Source organism: Hesperophylax consimilis, chromosome 11 (assembly GCF_061612785.1).
Source record: "Hesperophylax consimilis isolate HC1 chromosome 11, BYU_Hcon_1.0, whole genome shotgun sequence".
Classification (NCBI taxonomy): domain Eukaryota; kingdom Metazoa; phylum Arthropoda; class Insecta; order Trichoptera; family Limnephilidae; genus Hesperophylax; species Hesperophylax consimilis.
In genome coordinates, this window is record NC_142846.1 from 4,756,010 (window position 1) to 4,773,514 (window position 17,505).

General features: G+C 35.1%; 1 protein-coding gene across 1 annotated transcript in view; it reads left to right on the top strand.

The window, feature by feature from the left end:
- The first annotated feature begins 936 nt into the window (after window positions 1–936).
- LOC149419677 (protein takeout-like) overlaps window positions 937–17,505 on the top strand; it is a 40,538-nt gene continuing 23,969 nt past the window's right edge. Inside the window, exon 1 of the mRNA XM_089636982.1 lies at window positions 937–1,125. Coding sequence (XP_089493108.1) covers window positions 1,050–1,125 — 76 coding nt within the window. The 5' untranslated portion in view covers window positions 937–1,049. The remainder of the gene's footprint in view (window positions 1,126–17,505) is intronic.

Sequence of the window (17,505 nt, forward strand, 5' to 3'; positions counted from 1 at the left end):
TATTTCCCTTTCAAACCATCTTTGAACGATTGCTACGGGGCCTAATAATGATAAGCAGGGGCATCCTGAACATACCTCACCTGATGAACCCGGGCACCCCTGCTAAATCACCAAAAGTTACGAATCACTTAGGGTGATATATTGCAAAGGTGTTGGTTATCGAATAAATGGTTCCAGGGGCAGCAATACCAAGCCAGCCTCGATTAACGAAAGTAAAACAGATTGCCGAACCAATTTGCAATTACGCTTATTTCTTCTGCTTGCAATTCACGTGGTATTGTAAAAAAGTATTAATAATTTGTAAGCAGATTTTATTTTGGAAGTCTTAGTAGAAATGGCAGAATGTGAGTTGCCTCAAAACTGTCAGATTTATTTAATGACCATTTATTGGAAGGGTGACGCCTACGTCACTTCAATGGTTTATTCCCCTCATACTTATCTTCCTGTCCACTGTTTCACGTGTCTATGTAATGAAACCCTTTTATTATCTTCAAAATAAACAAAATATTACGCATAAAATTTTCTATAGATTGCTAACAGTCCTCACTTTTACCGAAATTGATCAAAAATTAAAAGTATGTAAAAAAAATCTTTCGTAAACAATAATCGATACAGGCTTAGTCCTAGTGAGGTTGATTTTTATGAGAAAAAACATGATTTATGCAATATAGAGAGATGCAATAAATAAAATTAAAAAAAAAAATAACCTGCACAAATTCTTATGTAATTCTATTTCAAATGCGTATAAATCACACTTCCATGGATTATATCTACCCACGGTTATGAATAATAATAAAAAAATAGTAATATTGAAGTGTACCTCAATAACAAACATGAATTATAGTCACTGCGTCCAAGGTCAATTATTACTATCAGGATTAACACCTGCATATATATAGGCGATATAAAGAGACCATAAGTTATTGTGCGTCTTGCAGTGACCGAGGCTCCACGGTTCTGAGAATTATCAGATTCAATTTTTTGAATTATTAATTCTCTGGAAAGCTCGGTTCACGTCAAGAAGGGTGATAAATATTAATTTTTCTAAAATGGCAAAAAATATATTTGTTTTATGTGCGTTGGTGGTCTGTAGTGTTTATGTATCGACGGTCAGTGGAGCATTGCGTAAGTATCCATTATATTATACACAGTTTTTTGGATTCGTTTTGTTATTTATTTAATAATTATGCATGACATTTTGATTAAAAAGGTTTCCCCAAGTACTTGAGAGACATATACATATTTTAAATTCATATATTAAATATTCACTTATTTTCCATCAAATCAAAGCTATAAAATGTTGGTTTACTAGAAAATTATGGGAAACTTTATCATGATGATTGTTTGTTCGTCTCAGTAAAAGTTTTAGAGACTATTGGATAAGCGTTTTTGTCAGAAATTGTTCGACCCAACTTTTTTCAGATTAAAAAATCAATTGTTTAATCTGTCAAATAGGATGTTTTCGTAAATGAAAAAAAGTAATAAAATTCTTATTTACGTAATAAATTTTTTAGTCGTTGCAAACATAATGGTAAAACTCCGATGAAATTGGGTCGTGACAAATATATTAATAAATGATATATAATTTTCTTTGTTTTAATTTGTATTAGCTTTCCATTTTATCACTGTCTAAAATCATTATTATTGGCGCAGAAAAAATACTAAGAAGTAATGTAGCTAAGATATTTTAAACGTATTTTAATGTCGTTTTTGTTAATATTATTTAATGAGCAATATTAAATTCATATTAAATTGTGCTCATATCACATTTAACAATAAGTTTTTCAGTAATTTACTTCTTTAAAATTTAAAAATAAGTTATTCTTTTCATATCTTCAAATAAGAATTCAATCGAACTTTATATAGTTTTATATTATTAGAACATAAATGTTGTGAAATATAAATAAATATTAAAAAAACAGCAACGTAATCGAAAGGTGATATTTTCTGAATACCCGAAAAATTGATTGACGGCCTCCGTGGTCGAGGGGCAAGGCTTTCGACTAGCAGGTTGGAGGTCGCGGGTTCAAATCTTATTCGATTAATTTGTGTTATTTCACAATTTACTCATTTAATATAGTGTATTTGCGGCCCGTTAGACACTGAGTATCTTCCTGGATTAAGACCACTATTCAGAACTAAATCGGTGCTTGAAATGGCTTTGGCCGTGTTCAGTTACCAGATCCGAATAGCCAGGTACTTCCCCACCTTCCTCTTTCCCATCTCCTTCTCCTCCCCACTACTCAGTGTTTCCATACAGTTGGGAGCAGTTAGAACTATTGTGTGGTTTCATTTTCATATTCATTTTGATATCAAAATACCAATGTAAAATTGTACCAATTAATTCCAATTTATGCATTGTAAGTTTCTCTCATTCTACAATCAGTTTTGTAACTCATCGGGATTGCTCTAGCAAGAAGTAATAAAAAAATAAAATAAAGCAATTAATTTTGTATTAAAATCATATTTATCAAATCTAACATTTTTATTCTCACATAATATTTATTTATGAACTTGGGTATTTTTTAACCCAGTGTTAATATTTGACTTTTAATAAAATAAAGCTATAAATGCGCCAAGCTTTGCTTCAAAGCGATTTGTCCATTTTTAGCAACGAAGCAAATTATTAAGATCTTCTTCTAAAATATAATTTTAATCCTTTACCGCATTTTCTTCCGCTTAGCAATATTTAGATATTTAATATCATATACAATGGCAATGAATGAAACACAAAAAATCGTTCTTTCAAATAAATTAAATATTGTGTATTCTTTCTAAAAACACAAATATTTTTCTACCTTGAAGGAAAATCGTTGTATATCTAAATGAACTGTACTTAAATTTCAACGAAATCGAAAGCTAAACCTAAAATTCTCCCTGACGCGACGCCAATCATTTGTATCTCACTTTCATTCCTTTTTTATCGTATTTTATCTTATTCGGGTTATTATTATTTGTAGGGGACATAAGGTATTGTACCAACCTTCTTCACATTTGGAATAAAAAATCCTTCTTCCGAAACTTGCATTTGACAATAATATGACAGCCCTCGCAGCATTCTTGAAAAAAATATGCGGAAAGCTTATAAAATACTAGTTGTACTCCGCCACGCCTTGGTGTGCCTCAGTTTCTCTGTGCAGATAGATAAACAAAAGCGCGTGTTTCTTTTACGTCCAACATATTATGCGCTGCTTTTTAAAAAAAGCATGATTTTAGCTGTCACATGTGACATCTATATAATATAGGTATATACAAACTGACGCGTATTCGAATGCATCGTTGTGTCAAAATTTCAATGCAATCGATGAAGAAATTTCGGAGATTTAAGATTTTGAACAAACGAATATTTACATTTTTTATGTACATATGTACAATGGTCAGTGGCTTACATTAAAATTTATATAAATAAATAGTGGTTCAAATAAAGTAAAGTTGTTTAATTTATTTATAATGGATACTTAAATGTAATAGCAACATTAACAAGTAAAACAATTATGAATTTTAAATTGCATAGGTACAGTGGTTTAGTAATAAACTGTCTCGCGGATTTTATAATAAAGTTGTAGTAAAGATTAATTTTAATATTTTTTTTTTTTTTTTATAGTGAATACCTCACAAGAGTCCCAACTGCTCCCGTCTGGAGCCAGTGAGACTATGGCATCCCCAATTGGGGGATGTTGTGAGGCTGAAGGTAAGTGGTGTGTTGACTCGACCTCCTTATTGTCCTAACTCGCTTGAATGAGGTTTTTATACCTCTTTATCCCCAGCGTTCAGTTCGCTTTTGCAAAATGATATCGTGCTGAGCCTAGCTAACTCTGAACATCCCCCGCCCCTGCGATATTGGACACAGTAAAATAAGGCCTTCGCTTTGGGGATGATCTACAATAAATCCCTTAACTTCACGTTGTGTGATTTGTTAATTCGAAGCCCCCCCGCTATGGGGTGGTAGGTATTTAATGTCTCCTTTCTGTGGTAACTCCCGGTTCTTTTTAGCCAAAGTGTGGGGAAAACGTCCATCGACCCTCAGCGAGTTCTACAAGGAACGAGTACGTGTCTCACCTAACTTTCGAATACTGGACCCTATTACTAATCGACCTAACAGTTTCTATCATATCCTTACAATTGCCTTGTATCCCCGCCATTTCTAATGTCCCCGTGTTTATAAATTCTAGATTGTGACATAGAACCGTACCCCCCCCCCCTCTTGTGTACGGGCTATTAGACCCTTCGTTGAATAGTGTGTTGTTTCCGCATAAGTACTGGGACTCTCTCGTCGACCTCTGTAACGATGTACTGAAACTAGATAAATGGATTTAGCTGTGGTTAGTAAACTTTGGGTGTTGCGGATGGAAGTGGAAACGAGAGAAAAGGAGATGGGAACGGATTGAATGACGAGAAAAGGTTTTTTTTTGCAAACTGGGTCGGCACCTCACTGCCCCAAATGAAATGGTCGCTATTCTTCCAAATGCACAACCCCAAGAACCAATACGTGTCTGGCTTTCCCCGAGGTCTGGTCTAACTTCTTCTTATAGTCGCCTTGACACCTCCGGACCGCTCACGTCAGAGGGAGAGGTAATGCACCTGTTGGAATATCCCAAATCACCCCGCCCCGCTTCCTCCGACGGACTACTTTACTGACTGTAAAAGGGGAATTTTCATTGCGTCCCTTATCATGATGCTAAACGCGTGCATGTTTCAAATAGGTTTGTTCTGGTGAGGCTTTCAACGTCCACTAGCCGCCAGGCCTACTATCCACCTCACGAAGGTTGCTGCAAAGGATCTCGAGGGTTTTCCAGTCGAGTTGCATCAACCTCCGGGTAAACCCCGCTTTAGTATGTGTTCGTCCTCCGATTTTGAACCCTCGTTCATCACGCCGACGTCCCCTCCACGCGATTTTGAAAGACTTGGAGCCCGTTCAATTAAACGCCTTCGCAGCGAACCAAGGCCCAAACATTCCAACTTGACATTAATTTTCATACTGCCTCTCGTGTCCTCTCATCCGACCCGGTTCCGCGAAAAGGGATGACCTTCCGAACTCTTCGTGATTCTCCATACAACGTTGACGCCCCGAAATCGCGTGATGAGGAAAGTAGAAAATCTTCTGAGCCGAGGAAGTTGTGTGCTTTCCCAAGACAGCTTACGGACAACATACTCCAACGGTGAGTTCTAAGCCGAGGCCAAAGGTATTTAGGAATTTGTTAGTGAACATATAAGGTTATACAAATATTATTAATTTTATTTTTTTATTTGTTTTGAGCATGAGTTGGTTGCAGCTAGTCGCTTCCATGTTGATTTGAGGTGCCTCTGCGCGGCCGCCAACTCGGTAGAGTGTACGACTTTTGTCGTCAGGCACGGACGTCGAGTGATTTATGGGGTCCCTTTTCTTCCTTTTGGGTCGTGTGTCGCCACTAACTGCTTACAAATAAGTAGGTCATTGGCCTCGTGCTAAACACAGCTGTTAGAAGCAAGCAAACAGTTCTAAATGTGATACTATTTTATCAGTTGCAGCCCCATCTTCGTCGCAATTTTAACGTTCTGGAAATATATATTCATGCAAGATCACTCACCCAAAATCGTTATATTACCAGTCCAGTCGGGATATCGACGACATGTACATTAATCCGCGTCCAGGAACTGTAGGTATGAGTAGAAGCCCCTAAGCCGTTAAAGGTTCGTATTAAATTCGAAATCGATTCTCTATGTCACCCGTCTACTCGCCAGTAGAAACTATAACCATATTGTATCTAATTTTTCTAGCTAAAATTTCTACTTTCATACGCCGCCCCGTAGATAGCACATAAATTACCGAATACTAGATTTCGGAATGTTTAAACGGATCATTTCTTTCAATAGAATATCTCTTCCTCCCTAACCGTAAGTTGATAGTTGACATGCATAGGTATTTGTTGGCCTCCACTGTACCTAGTCTAGATATCTCTCCCTATCGACTATTTTAGAGTATCTAAGTAAGTATTTGCCGAGATCTACCCAAAACCCCCTTCCCCTCCCTAGAACCTTTCATATATTATCTGCCACGTTCACTTCGATTTTTTCACTCAATTCTTATATCGTGTAGACCGTTAAAATCATTCCCGTGCTCGCAAGGAAAACACTGTCTCTTCAATTTCACAATAAATTTAGAACTTTGTCTTAGCCGTTTTCGTCAGGTCATTTGATAATTATTATGGTTCTCTATTTTTTCCTCCTCTAATGGCACACGCGTTATTATTAAACATTACTGCAGTTGAGTTTCATCGTTCTATATTAGTCCAAACCAAGAGACTCCAACCCGTGAATTTGGTATTGTCTAATTATGAGTTTACCCTTTCTTTGGTTGAATCTAATTAAATTTTAAAACACTTCAATTATTTCAATTAATATTAAAAGCACTCTAACTTCATGAAAATACCTCGATTTTCTAAACTCACAACTTCACTACATTTAAAACTCTATCAGTTTAGTTTAAAAATCGCACGCCAAAACTGTCGCGACGCCAAAGATCTCGAAGACCGACTCCAACCAAGTTAGAACGAAAAAGCCCTGATTCCCTCCAAACAACGCTATTTAATAATGTTTTTTCGAATAAATCGACTTAAAATTTGTGCGACTTTCGCCTTTATGAATTCAAGGTTTCACTTCCCGTTAAGTTTAGAATTGCATAACCCCGTTTCAGGATTTTTGGCCCCCGCCTGCCGAGTTGAGGTAGACACCTACCCCCCTGCCGAGACGGGTACAGGCGTGTACTCGGTGACCTGACTTCCGGGCGCCCTCCCGTAAATGATTTTCGGCGATGTAGATTATTGCGCAAAATTATTTGATTATTTTTTCTCGTACGCGTGTTGTGTCCGTAATATTGGTTGATTTCCGGCCTATAGACTAGGTGTAGCTCATTTCTATATCGTTGTTTTCGAAATCTTTCCGAGAAATTCGCTATTGATATCGATAATATAATCGATAAATTATCCCAACTAACGGAAGCTTTTCACCTATTATGTCCAGCGCTTGCGCAATCCAGTATCCTTCCTTGTGTGCTGCCTTCTAGCATTTGATTGGTGTCTACACGATCCGTGGGTGATCCCAGGACACATATACCTTCCTCTCGGTGATGACATACGTAGGCATTCGTTCCAAAATTTGATTCGACACGTTTTTTGTAATTTCGCCTACCTGTTTTGACTCTTTTCGTGATATCCGCCGCATATCTTCTGGTAATTTTTCGTAACCCATCGCTGTCCACTACCCGAGTCGGTGACACCTCTTCCATCATGAGCTAAACTACCTTTCGGGTTTCTTTTCGATTCCTGGTCCTTTCTTTTCGGTGATCTACGCCCAGTACATCCCTGTTTTTACAGTTTTTTTGCGTCTAGTTTTAGCCCAACCCATATACTCTTTTCTCGCTTCATCCAGGAATTTCAATATATTATCCTCGTAACTTTGTTTACGCGCAAAAAAGGTCGTAAAATTTTCATCGTTAATCAAAGACTTCGTGACCCATTAACTTTTATGTCTTTTCTTAATTACCCAACTTGCATCTCCCCCGTGTTAATATAATTAGGCAATTTCGGCCAAACATCCCATCTTAAGTTAAAATTCGTGTCCATTGTCAACACTTGAAATAGCACTCAGAACTTCAGCGATCGTAAACAATTCTCTCTATGAGGATCACCTCGTAATATGTCTTCTGGACCAAAACATTCTAAAAAACCATCTTCTTTCGCCAAACCGTCACCCCCCTGTTTCGTTATCGATGGTTGGGTATCGCTTCGTTTCTACCTTAGAATGCAAATTTATCGTCGTTCTCCAAGTGCCCTTACACGCATCGTGAGACCGGATCCCAAGGTTAGCTCAACAGTAAATCAACCTAGAGTGTTTCGTATCTTTAGACCGCCCTTAGTCTCCGTGATTGGCGAAAAATTATTTAATTGATTTTGGGAATGATCTGATTCGTTGAGCTCCATCACGCCTCTTTTCAATTATTACGTGGTTAACACCCATTACCGACGTAGGTTTCTATAATAAAGCTTCTAGTATGTCCCAAAGATGTCCATAGTCTGTTCGTTCCTCCCTATTCTCTGAACGTATTTTAATTTATGAAAAAAAAAAATTCTTTACGTTCCTTTACCCCAAACAGGTCCATTACAGTGGGGAAGGGAAAGAGGAAGGTGGGGAAGTACCTGGCTATTCAGATCTAGTCACTAAACACGGCTAGAGCCATTTGGAGCAACGTTTCAATTCTGAATGGTGGTCTTACACCAGGGCGATACTGGTAGTATCTTCCACTCTGGAACGTGCCGCAAATATACTATATATTATTATTTTAATTAATTAATTGTGAAATAACACAAATTAATCAAATAAAATTTATTTGCGCACGCCGGGTTCGAACCCGCGACCTTCGGAATGGCAGTCCAATGCGTTACCACTGGACTATGCCGGCCGTCAAATGGGATTTGACGGCCGATTAATGGATTAGAATAAATAAACAAACATAAATACATGTATATAAGGTATGTTAACGTTGTTTTCTATCTTTGTAGGTGTCTATTTATTAATTTTAAAAAGCTTACAACGAAAGCAAAACATAAGTCAATTATCTCTCTAGGTCAGTTCTGTGTCAAAGTGAGCAGCAAAATGCACAAAAAATTGAATTGAAACACTACAATGAATTATGAAACATATATACAAAAGTCAAAACACTCTAAGACTCAACAATTCGAGCGATTTTTTGCATGTTATGCCATGTTTGTAAAACCTTTTGAATTTGCCGAATTTATAGAACCTAAAAATATGGAATAATTAGTCTCCTGAAATATCCATACAAATTGAAAATATCTTCCGAGTAAAAATAAATGCCGCCGACGGGAATTGAACCCGCGCCTTCTGATTTTATTATTTATTATACTTAATGCTATGCATAAATACCTTGTCTTATAAACATTAGTTTATCATCAAAAAAATAATGTACTAGTACTTCAATCAACGATTACTGGTTATTATATTTTTTTACCTGTAAACAACCAATTTTATTTTGTTATATGTTTGACACCAATCGCTTAAGTGGTTAAGGTAATACGAAAATAAACATTACCCCAAATTTACATTTACAGTTGACAGCAATGACAATCCATTTAATGGATTCATTAAAAGCATCAACTAAAATCATTAAGAGAACTATGGATATTAATGAGATAAAATGTTTTTAGAAAAGTTAACCATACTTTTTAAATAATAAACATCTCAAAATATGTATATTTCATTTTTTTAGTAATAAAAATCAGTGAGTTTTATTTCACTGAGAATTAAAGTTGAAGTTGAAGAATGTACAGTGAAAATATTGCGTATTATTTTAATAAAAAAACAATATTTTGTGGAAATCTTTGGATCAATGTTCCTCTCATTTTATTTAATAACCTGATTTTTATGACAGAAATGTAAATCACAGATAGTAAATAACTGTTAAAACTTATGTTATTCCTGAATAAGAGTGTGCCAACATTTTGAAACGCGTAACGCCTTGATGATGTGATAAAACATTTTCAATATAACTTGAATTATTAAAAAAACACAGTAGATTAACACCTTTGGACTTGTAATAAAAATATGGTGACCTTTTCTAGTATACTAAAGATGGAATAGTATTATGTTATATATCTATTGCAATTTTTGGCATATTTTGCCAAGTTTACAATTTTTTTTTGAGCGATTGCTTGTCATAAATTTATTATTCACCATATGGCACCACTATTTTATACTTTTTCATAGTTTGAAAACCCATCTGGCAATATTTTATTCGAGTTTCATTGAATAATGTACGTACGTACCTACATTGGCGCCTTTGATTTACAATCACGAAGAAATAAGGATGTAGGCGAATTCTCAAGTTATTGTTTTACTAAACTATCTTTTAATTACTGTCTGTATCTGTGTTTTCTCCTTAAATAAATAAAAAAATTGCATAGCACTATCCGTCTCATTTTAAACTATTATTATTTAGTGCGTATGAAAGAACGAAGACGCTTTTTGACACACTTGCTGATAACAGCTGTTGAATACCAGAAACAATGTCAATGACAGTGACGGAGTGTGGATTTTTTTGTTGTTGTTTTTAATTGAAAAAAAATGTTACCGGACAGCAAAGTGCCCATAACATTTTTACTCAAAATGTGCTAAGGAATAGATGGTTAAAGTCTGTCAGGTACGTGCCGATACATCATGTATATGACAACAATCGCTTAAGTGGATGCATTAAATTATTTTTAAACGATTTTTTTAGAAAGATCATTGCGTCAAGTTAAAAACAGTGGTAGATAATACTGCCCCACTGGTGTAGGTAGTTATACGGATGACTTATTTTACTATCACGGAGGGAATGATGTTTAAAAATCAACACAACTATGCATATTTAATTTGGTAAAATAAATTTATTATCGCTTTGTGGGTCTGCATTTACTTGTTTTACGAGTATAAAGCAAATGAAGGTTAAACCATATTTAAAAAAAACAACTGAACGATAGTGATTAATATTATTTGATGCACAAATGAAATTCAGAAGTTTATTTCCTTATGTATAAATATTTAAATTAATTGTTAATTTCTTTTAAAACGATTTTGACCTTCTTTGAGGCGATGCACTACGTCGTGTAATATTTTGAATCGAGCCGCTATCAATAACACACCTTACGTAGTTAGCAATAAGGCTTAAATTCCCGCTTAACACCGTCCACCCGTTTTGATTAATGCAAGAAAAAAGAATGGCCAAAAAGTGTCTTTTATTTTATTTTGTGGATGTTAAGGCACAAATATTTAAATGTTTTTCGATCATTTTATAAACAACTTAATTTTCCACATTATATAATAAAATCATAACCGAAAATGGGTTCGTAAGTAGGAGATTTTGAACTTTAAAGCAGTTTTCATAGGCCCATGCATTATTTTTTTCTGGGCTTATAAAAGAACTTATCTAAAAAATACTCGATTATTTCAAATTCCAGGATGTATTCTACTCGCAGTATTTAATTAAAGCATCTGAAATATTTCTAGGCTATCAAATTTTCAAACCAAAAACACATGATTTTAAATTACTACGTGGTGCATGGCCTTAAATTACATAATTCAACCAGTACTCTGCATTCAATAGGGCATTTTCATCTGTAACATACCGTTAAAATGTGTTTGTAAGGTATTAAATTTAATTTATTGATTATCGTAGTAAAAATACGTATGTTTGAAATTTTAATTCATAATACTAGGCGATGTAAAGTCGCACATTCCGAAACATTAGAATTGGCTACAACGTCATTATGATAAATATAGAAAACGCCAATGTCTGGTAAGACGGCTGTCACCAAAGATATTAGAAGAACGAGATGTGCTATGCGCAGTTCGTACTGAGTGGAATTGTTTTGCCGAGTGTCGCCGGTTTTGTTCACCAATACTACTGCACACCTTCGCTTGCGCTAAGGTATCCGCACTAATACATAGAACAGATTTCTGTGCGTACACGTCCCGATACCGTTCAAAGTATCCTAATTAGGTAGTACTCCGGCTACGGTCCGGCGGCCAACATAGCATATCTCGTTCTTCTAATATCTTTGGCTGTCACCAACGTCCATTGACGTCATCGCTGCCGAATTCATGAACGAAAACGAACATGTCGTTTTGGCGGCAAGTCGAAAATGGAACATTCTAAATCGTTATAGAAAATTAATTTATCAGTATAAAATATCTTAAATATCGTAATTTTTTCCTGGAATAATAAAAAAAAGAGAGAAAATATTAATCCTAATACCATTCACGGTTGTTAAACCACACGTCTTGTTATTGAAGTGAATTATTAATTAAATCATTGATTTAGCAATATATGTACAGCATCGAATTACTAATGTATAAATATGAATGGAATATGTATAGATATGACAACGTTGCTCGAGTGGGAAGATTGAACAAAACAAAAAATATTTGATAATAAGAATTTTTTACTGTGTGAAGGTATATAAATGAGTAGCCAAAATCCAATTAAAATTAAAAATCTACCTTGATCAAGTGTTTTTAAACAAATAAAATAAAAATTATTAAACAAGTATTAGAAATTAGCTGTGCAAATTAAAAAGTTCAATGTAACCATATTAAACCACACGAATTGAATATAATTTAAGATTAATAGATTTAAAAAAAAATGCTTAAGCAATACAGTGTAACAGATATGATATCATAGCGTATGTTTGCAATGAAGTAAAAGTATTCATAATATATGTCGGTACATAAACCTATTAATTAATCAATCAACATATAAGTTTAGATACAGACTTCATTATTAATTTATACGTTGGTACATTGCAAAGATATTAGAAGAACGAGATATGCTATGTTGGCCGCCGGACCGTAGCCGGAGTACTACCTAATTAGGGTACTTTGAACGGTATCGGGACGTGTACGCACAGAAATCTGTTCTATGTATTAGTGCGGATACCTTAGCGCAAGCGAAGGTGTGCAGTAGTATTGGTGAACAAAACCGGCGACACTCGGCAAAACAATTCCACTCAGTACGAACTGCGCATAGCACATCTCGTTCTTCTAATATCTTTGGTACATTGCCAATAAGAATCGTCCATAAAATTTTAATATATTATATAGTTTGTTCCCAAATCGGGTCAGTTGATTCATTACAGTATTCAGTTCAGCGATCGTTCCAAACAAAGAGCGTTTACAAACAAAATAACAAAAATTTCATGTTCTAGCTTAAACGAGGATGGATTGGATGGTTTTATTGTCTCTTTGAAATAAAGTTCTTTCATTATTATTTTTCGGAATAACTTATTGAGTAAAACCTCAAATTATAATATTTAAATATTGAAGACAATATTAGTGATTCTTAAACGCAAATCTGAGACAGAAAAATCAGAAAAGGAAACGGTCACATCTGGGACTCGAACCCAGGACCCTTGTCTTTCCGGGACAATGCTCTACCAACTGCGCTAATGGGACCCTATCCTCAACGGTCACTTTTAACTGTATCATACTTTGAATAAGAACTACCAACGTTGTCTTCATTTTTTCACCGCACATTTTTATTGCATTGCATAAGACGCTGTCTAGGATTGTATTTAGTTCGGGTTGAATCTTGCGATCATACATAAAGATAGTTGCCAATAAAAATGTGCGGTGAAAAAATGAAGACAACGTTGGTAGTTCTTATTCGAAGTATGATACAGTTAAAAGTGACCGTTGAGGATAGGGTCCCATTAGCGCAGTTGGTAGAGCATTGTCCCGGAAAGACAAGGGTCCTGGGTTCGAGTCCCAGATGTGACCGTTTCCTTTTCTGATTTTTCTGTCTCAGATTTGCGTTTAAGAATCACTAATATTGTCTTCAATATTTAAAGTTCTTTCATTAGAACCTAGCAAATACAATAAAAACCGGAATGTATCTAAACGTTATGGTTTCGCAGCTAACGTTGATTCGAAGACATCACTCATGTATAATATATGTTGCGCCCCAACACAACACTATAGGCAGGGCCGACCCTATGCGGTCGCAATTGTAGAAGTCCAAGTTAAATAAGGCGTCGAGACGCAGATAAAACCTAGCAGTGCTTAAACATCGCCCTTGAGATTATTTTTCATGCCAACGGCGCAACACCATATTATTGTATCTGATAGTATTATTACGCTTGCGTCTGGACGATCTAGGCCCTCTGATTGGTCGAATTCAAATCGTGTGTTTCGGGTAAATCCCGAATGGGGGTCTGCAGGCTAAATTCGACCACTATGCCCCTCTGGCGGTATAAGAACGAACCAAATGATGGGCGCGAATATTTAAATATGCAGCTAACAATACGCAAAATTAATTGACCATTAACAAGCGTTTAATAAGAAGTTTTCTTCTGGAAGCTTATCACGCGGAGCGGGTTTTTAACTGCTAGTTTATATTGACTTTCCGTGAATGAAAAAAATGTATCCGGATTCTAGCAAGAATTCATTGTTTTATTTTTAATGAAATGCATTATATCATGATCGGAAGCGTTTTACAATAAGACTAAAAAGTTACTGTTGTTCCGTTTGCTGTTGTTATTGATATCGAATAAAATAAATAGTGGAAATGGGTGGTCAAAGTGGAAAAATATTTTAAGGTCTAAAGGGTGACCCCGGGAGAACATTTGTATAAAAGTTATAATCGATTTTTTTGAATTTATTCTTATACAATACTTTATACTTACATCATTTACAAACTTTGCAATTGCAACTAATAAAAAAAATATCTGCATTATTTAAAAAATATATTTTTCGGTTCCGGATGTATTATTTTTTGTAAGGATTACAATGGCTTTCAGACGTCAAAAATATATTAATAAATCACACTCTCATAGGTTTCAAGTTCATAGAAGTAAATCAAATATAGGCTATTTTTCAATTTCCTTAAAACAATAAGTGCAAACTAAAATACATAGAAAACTCTACTGTTCGTTTCAAAATTTCACCTCAATCGTCCATATTTATAAAACATTTCTCAGTGTGATGTTTAACATTCGTATTTATTAATGACAAGTTTAAAGGTGGTCACGATAATTCAGTAGTTTCGAACAATCGCTTGGAAGGTAGTAAATTCAAAACCCTTGTTTATGGAAATGATTGATTCGCGATGTTTAATTTTTTCCAATGGTATGAAATAACCTCATGTATTGGAGATAGAAATGAAAACTTTAATAATGTTTTGTTTTGAGATATTTTCGAGTACAAACTAAGAATCCCTAGGGAGAGCCGATTTTTGTGAAGAGCTTTATGCAAATCAAGTTGGCTCCGACAGCTTTTTTGGTTGCTCAGGATAACATTTTAAGCTTGTATAACGTGTCGTACACATACTTTGCTTAGAATCGTACTCGACGATATAGGTTGATTGTAATCTCACTTTTTACCGCAGTTATAAGGCATAACTCCGTAACGGAAAAAGTTACATAAGTTTTTCGTGCATCGTCGTGTATATATTGAAGTGTTCTAAATAATTAGCCGAGCAGAAACATATTTAAGTTATCGAGTGAAAAATTGTGCCGGGTGACAGTTTTTAGTAAGCGTAATAAAATTGCCTATTTCAGATGACATCAATTATATTTCACTATACTGTACTCAATTTAATGTCATTGTAAGATTCGCCAAATACATTCATAGAAAAATTACATTTTCCCATAAATTATACCCAGTACAAAGTAACGCTAGTATAGAGATTCTACCCACCCCAAATTTTTGGTACTTTATTCATGTGAAAAAACATGCATCGCAAATATTGAATTGGTTTTTTCGTGGTAACTTTCACGTTCTAGAGACTTCTAGTAATTGAAGCAAAAAACCCCGAAAACCTTTAAATTAAATAATTAAGTAATCAATGAAAAATTAAAATTTAATAAAGCTGTCCGGTATTTGATGCATTGATTTGATGCATACACAAGCAAATGCTTTCAATGGAAGAGTAGTAAAAAAACCCAAGATGTAAAATGAATTATGTACCATGTAAACATATTATTAAAAATAAAAAATAATTCCAAAAAAAAAAGAAAAATTATTATATTTAGATGAGACATGAAGCGAAAAAATTGGTACCGCTTTTTTACATCTAACTGACATCCAACTCTCCCAACGCTCTAAAACTACCCACTCTGGTCTACGCGCACCGCTTATCAGGTTGTTTTTTTTCGACGAGATATTATTATTTATTTATTTATTTATTTATTTATTTATTTATTTATTTATTATTGGATAATTTGTATAGCGCCGCTTTTGTGAGATATCACCTCAGGGGCGCTTTACAGTTGATGCAGGTATTACAGAAAATATAAATATTACAAAAATAGAGTGAAGTTAAGTTAAGTAAAATGAAGTAAAGGAACAGGTGACACGAAGATAGAAGATGGAGACTCTGCAGCAAGAATCCTAGGTGGTGAAGAAACTGGTCCAGCTGCTGCAGCGAAAGAGTCCACCGCGTCCACCAACAGTGCCAGCACGAGGTTCGTCATCCGTCCAGGTATGTGTCTGCTGCTAATAAAGCGCTGACACACTATCCTCTCACAGATGCCAGACCTTGGCAGCACCGCTGTGACGTTCTACGAAGATAGAAGATGGAGACTCTGCAGCAAGAATCCTAAGTGGTGAAGGAACTGGACCAGCTGCTGCAGTAAGAGAGTCCACCGCGTCCAACAACAGCGTCCAGGTATGTATCTGCTGCTAATAAAGCGCTGACACCTCACATAGATAAGAGACCCTGGCAGCACCGCTGTGACGTTTGGCAAGTCCATCATTTATCTCCATGTAATCCTGTTCCTGGTAATTGTTGAAGTGGTGCATTCTGTCCGCAATAAAAAAAGCGACGGTTGGGTAATAAATTGCCCTGGGCTTAGTAAAAAACCAGTGTCCAAGCTTGCCCAGTTTCCGAGAATTTTGTTGAAAACATCTGGAGTGTATTTACCGGTCGCCGTTCGTTTCGAAAGTCCGATATTTTTGAGCAAATTTCAGAATATTCACTTTAAAACACTGCACTCAAATCACATATTATAAAGTTCTAATAATTATTAAGTTTATTTTTATTTAAGTTCAAATGTTGATGGATTGATTTTAAAAATAATTTCAAAGGGATGTTGCCTCATTTCCCTTGAAAATACTAAAAAAACACAAAGCGGTTGGAGGAAGCGTTAGGACGCGTCCTGCTGCCACGAAGGGCGCTACAATATTAGTACGCAGTAGCGCCTCATATTGTAGCTCTATGATCTGATGTAATTTTTTCTTTTTTAAAATCATTTATTCCTTTATTGACGACAGCCCTACATTATTGCAAATGGTTTAATTAATTTAATTTTCCTAATAGATCCTATCGATTCGTTTAATAACGCATACACAATTTGGGTAACCAATGTTCAGAAGAAACGATATTTTCAATAGCATCGATAATACCGTATATCCCTAAATGGTATAAAATAAAGTCACTGTTCGTGTTTGTCTGTTTGTGCGCTTAGTTTTTCTAAACCACGCTACGGATTTTGATAGTGTTTTAATTATGGTTTTGAGAATTTCTCCTGGAAGGTTTATACATATAATAAATACATATTATATTTATAGAAAGTAGAGAAAAGTTGATGTTTTTTAATCAATTCGTAAAATATAATTTCGGGCCCTTACATTGCTAATGCTGGCCAAACTGATGAGATCCATCAAAATAATTTAATATGGAATTTTATATCTTTAAAAAGCGTACAGAATTCCGCAACGGTATATGGCAGCTAGTAAAAAAATATATTTTTGATTTTATTTAAAAAAAAAACTAGTCTTATACTGATTTAGAATCCTTAGCCTAAGAAATGTCGCAAGCCGGCATAATGTTACAGCCGCAAAGTCTTGCGCAATAGTTCAACGAGCTATAATCAATATTTGTATTTTTTATCGCTGTGTATAGTTCATTTTCCCACTAAATTATTAACGATCAACACAATAATTACGTTATAAAAACATGACCTTAGAAACAGGTTT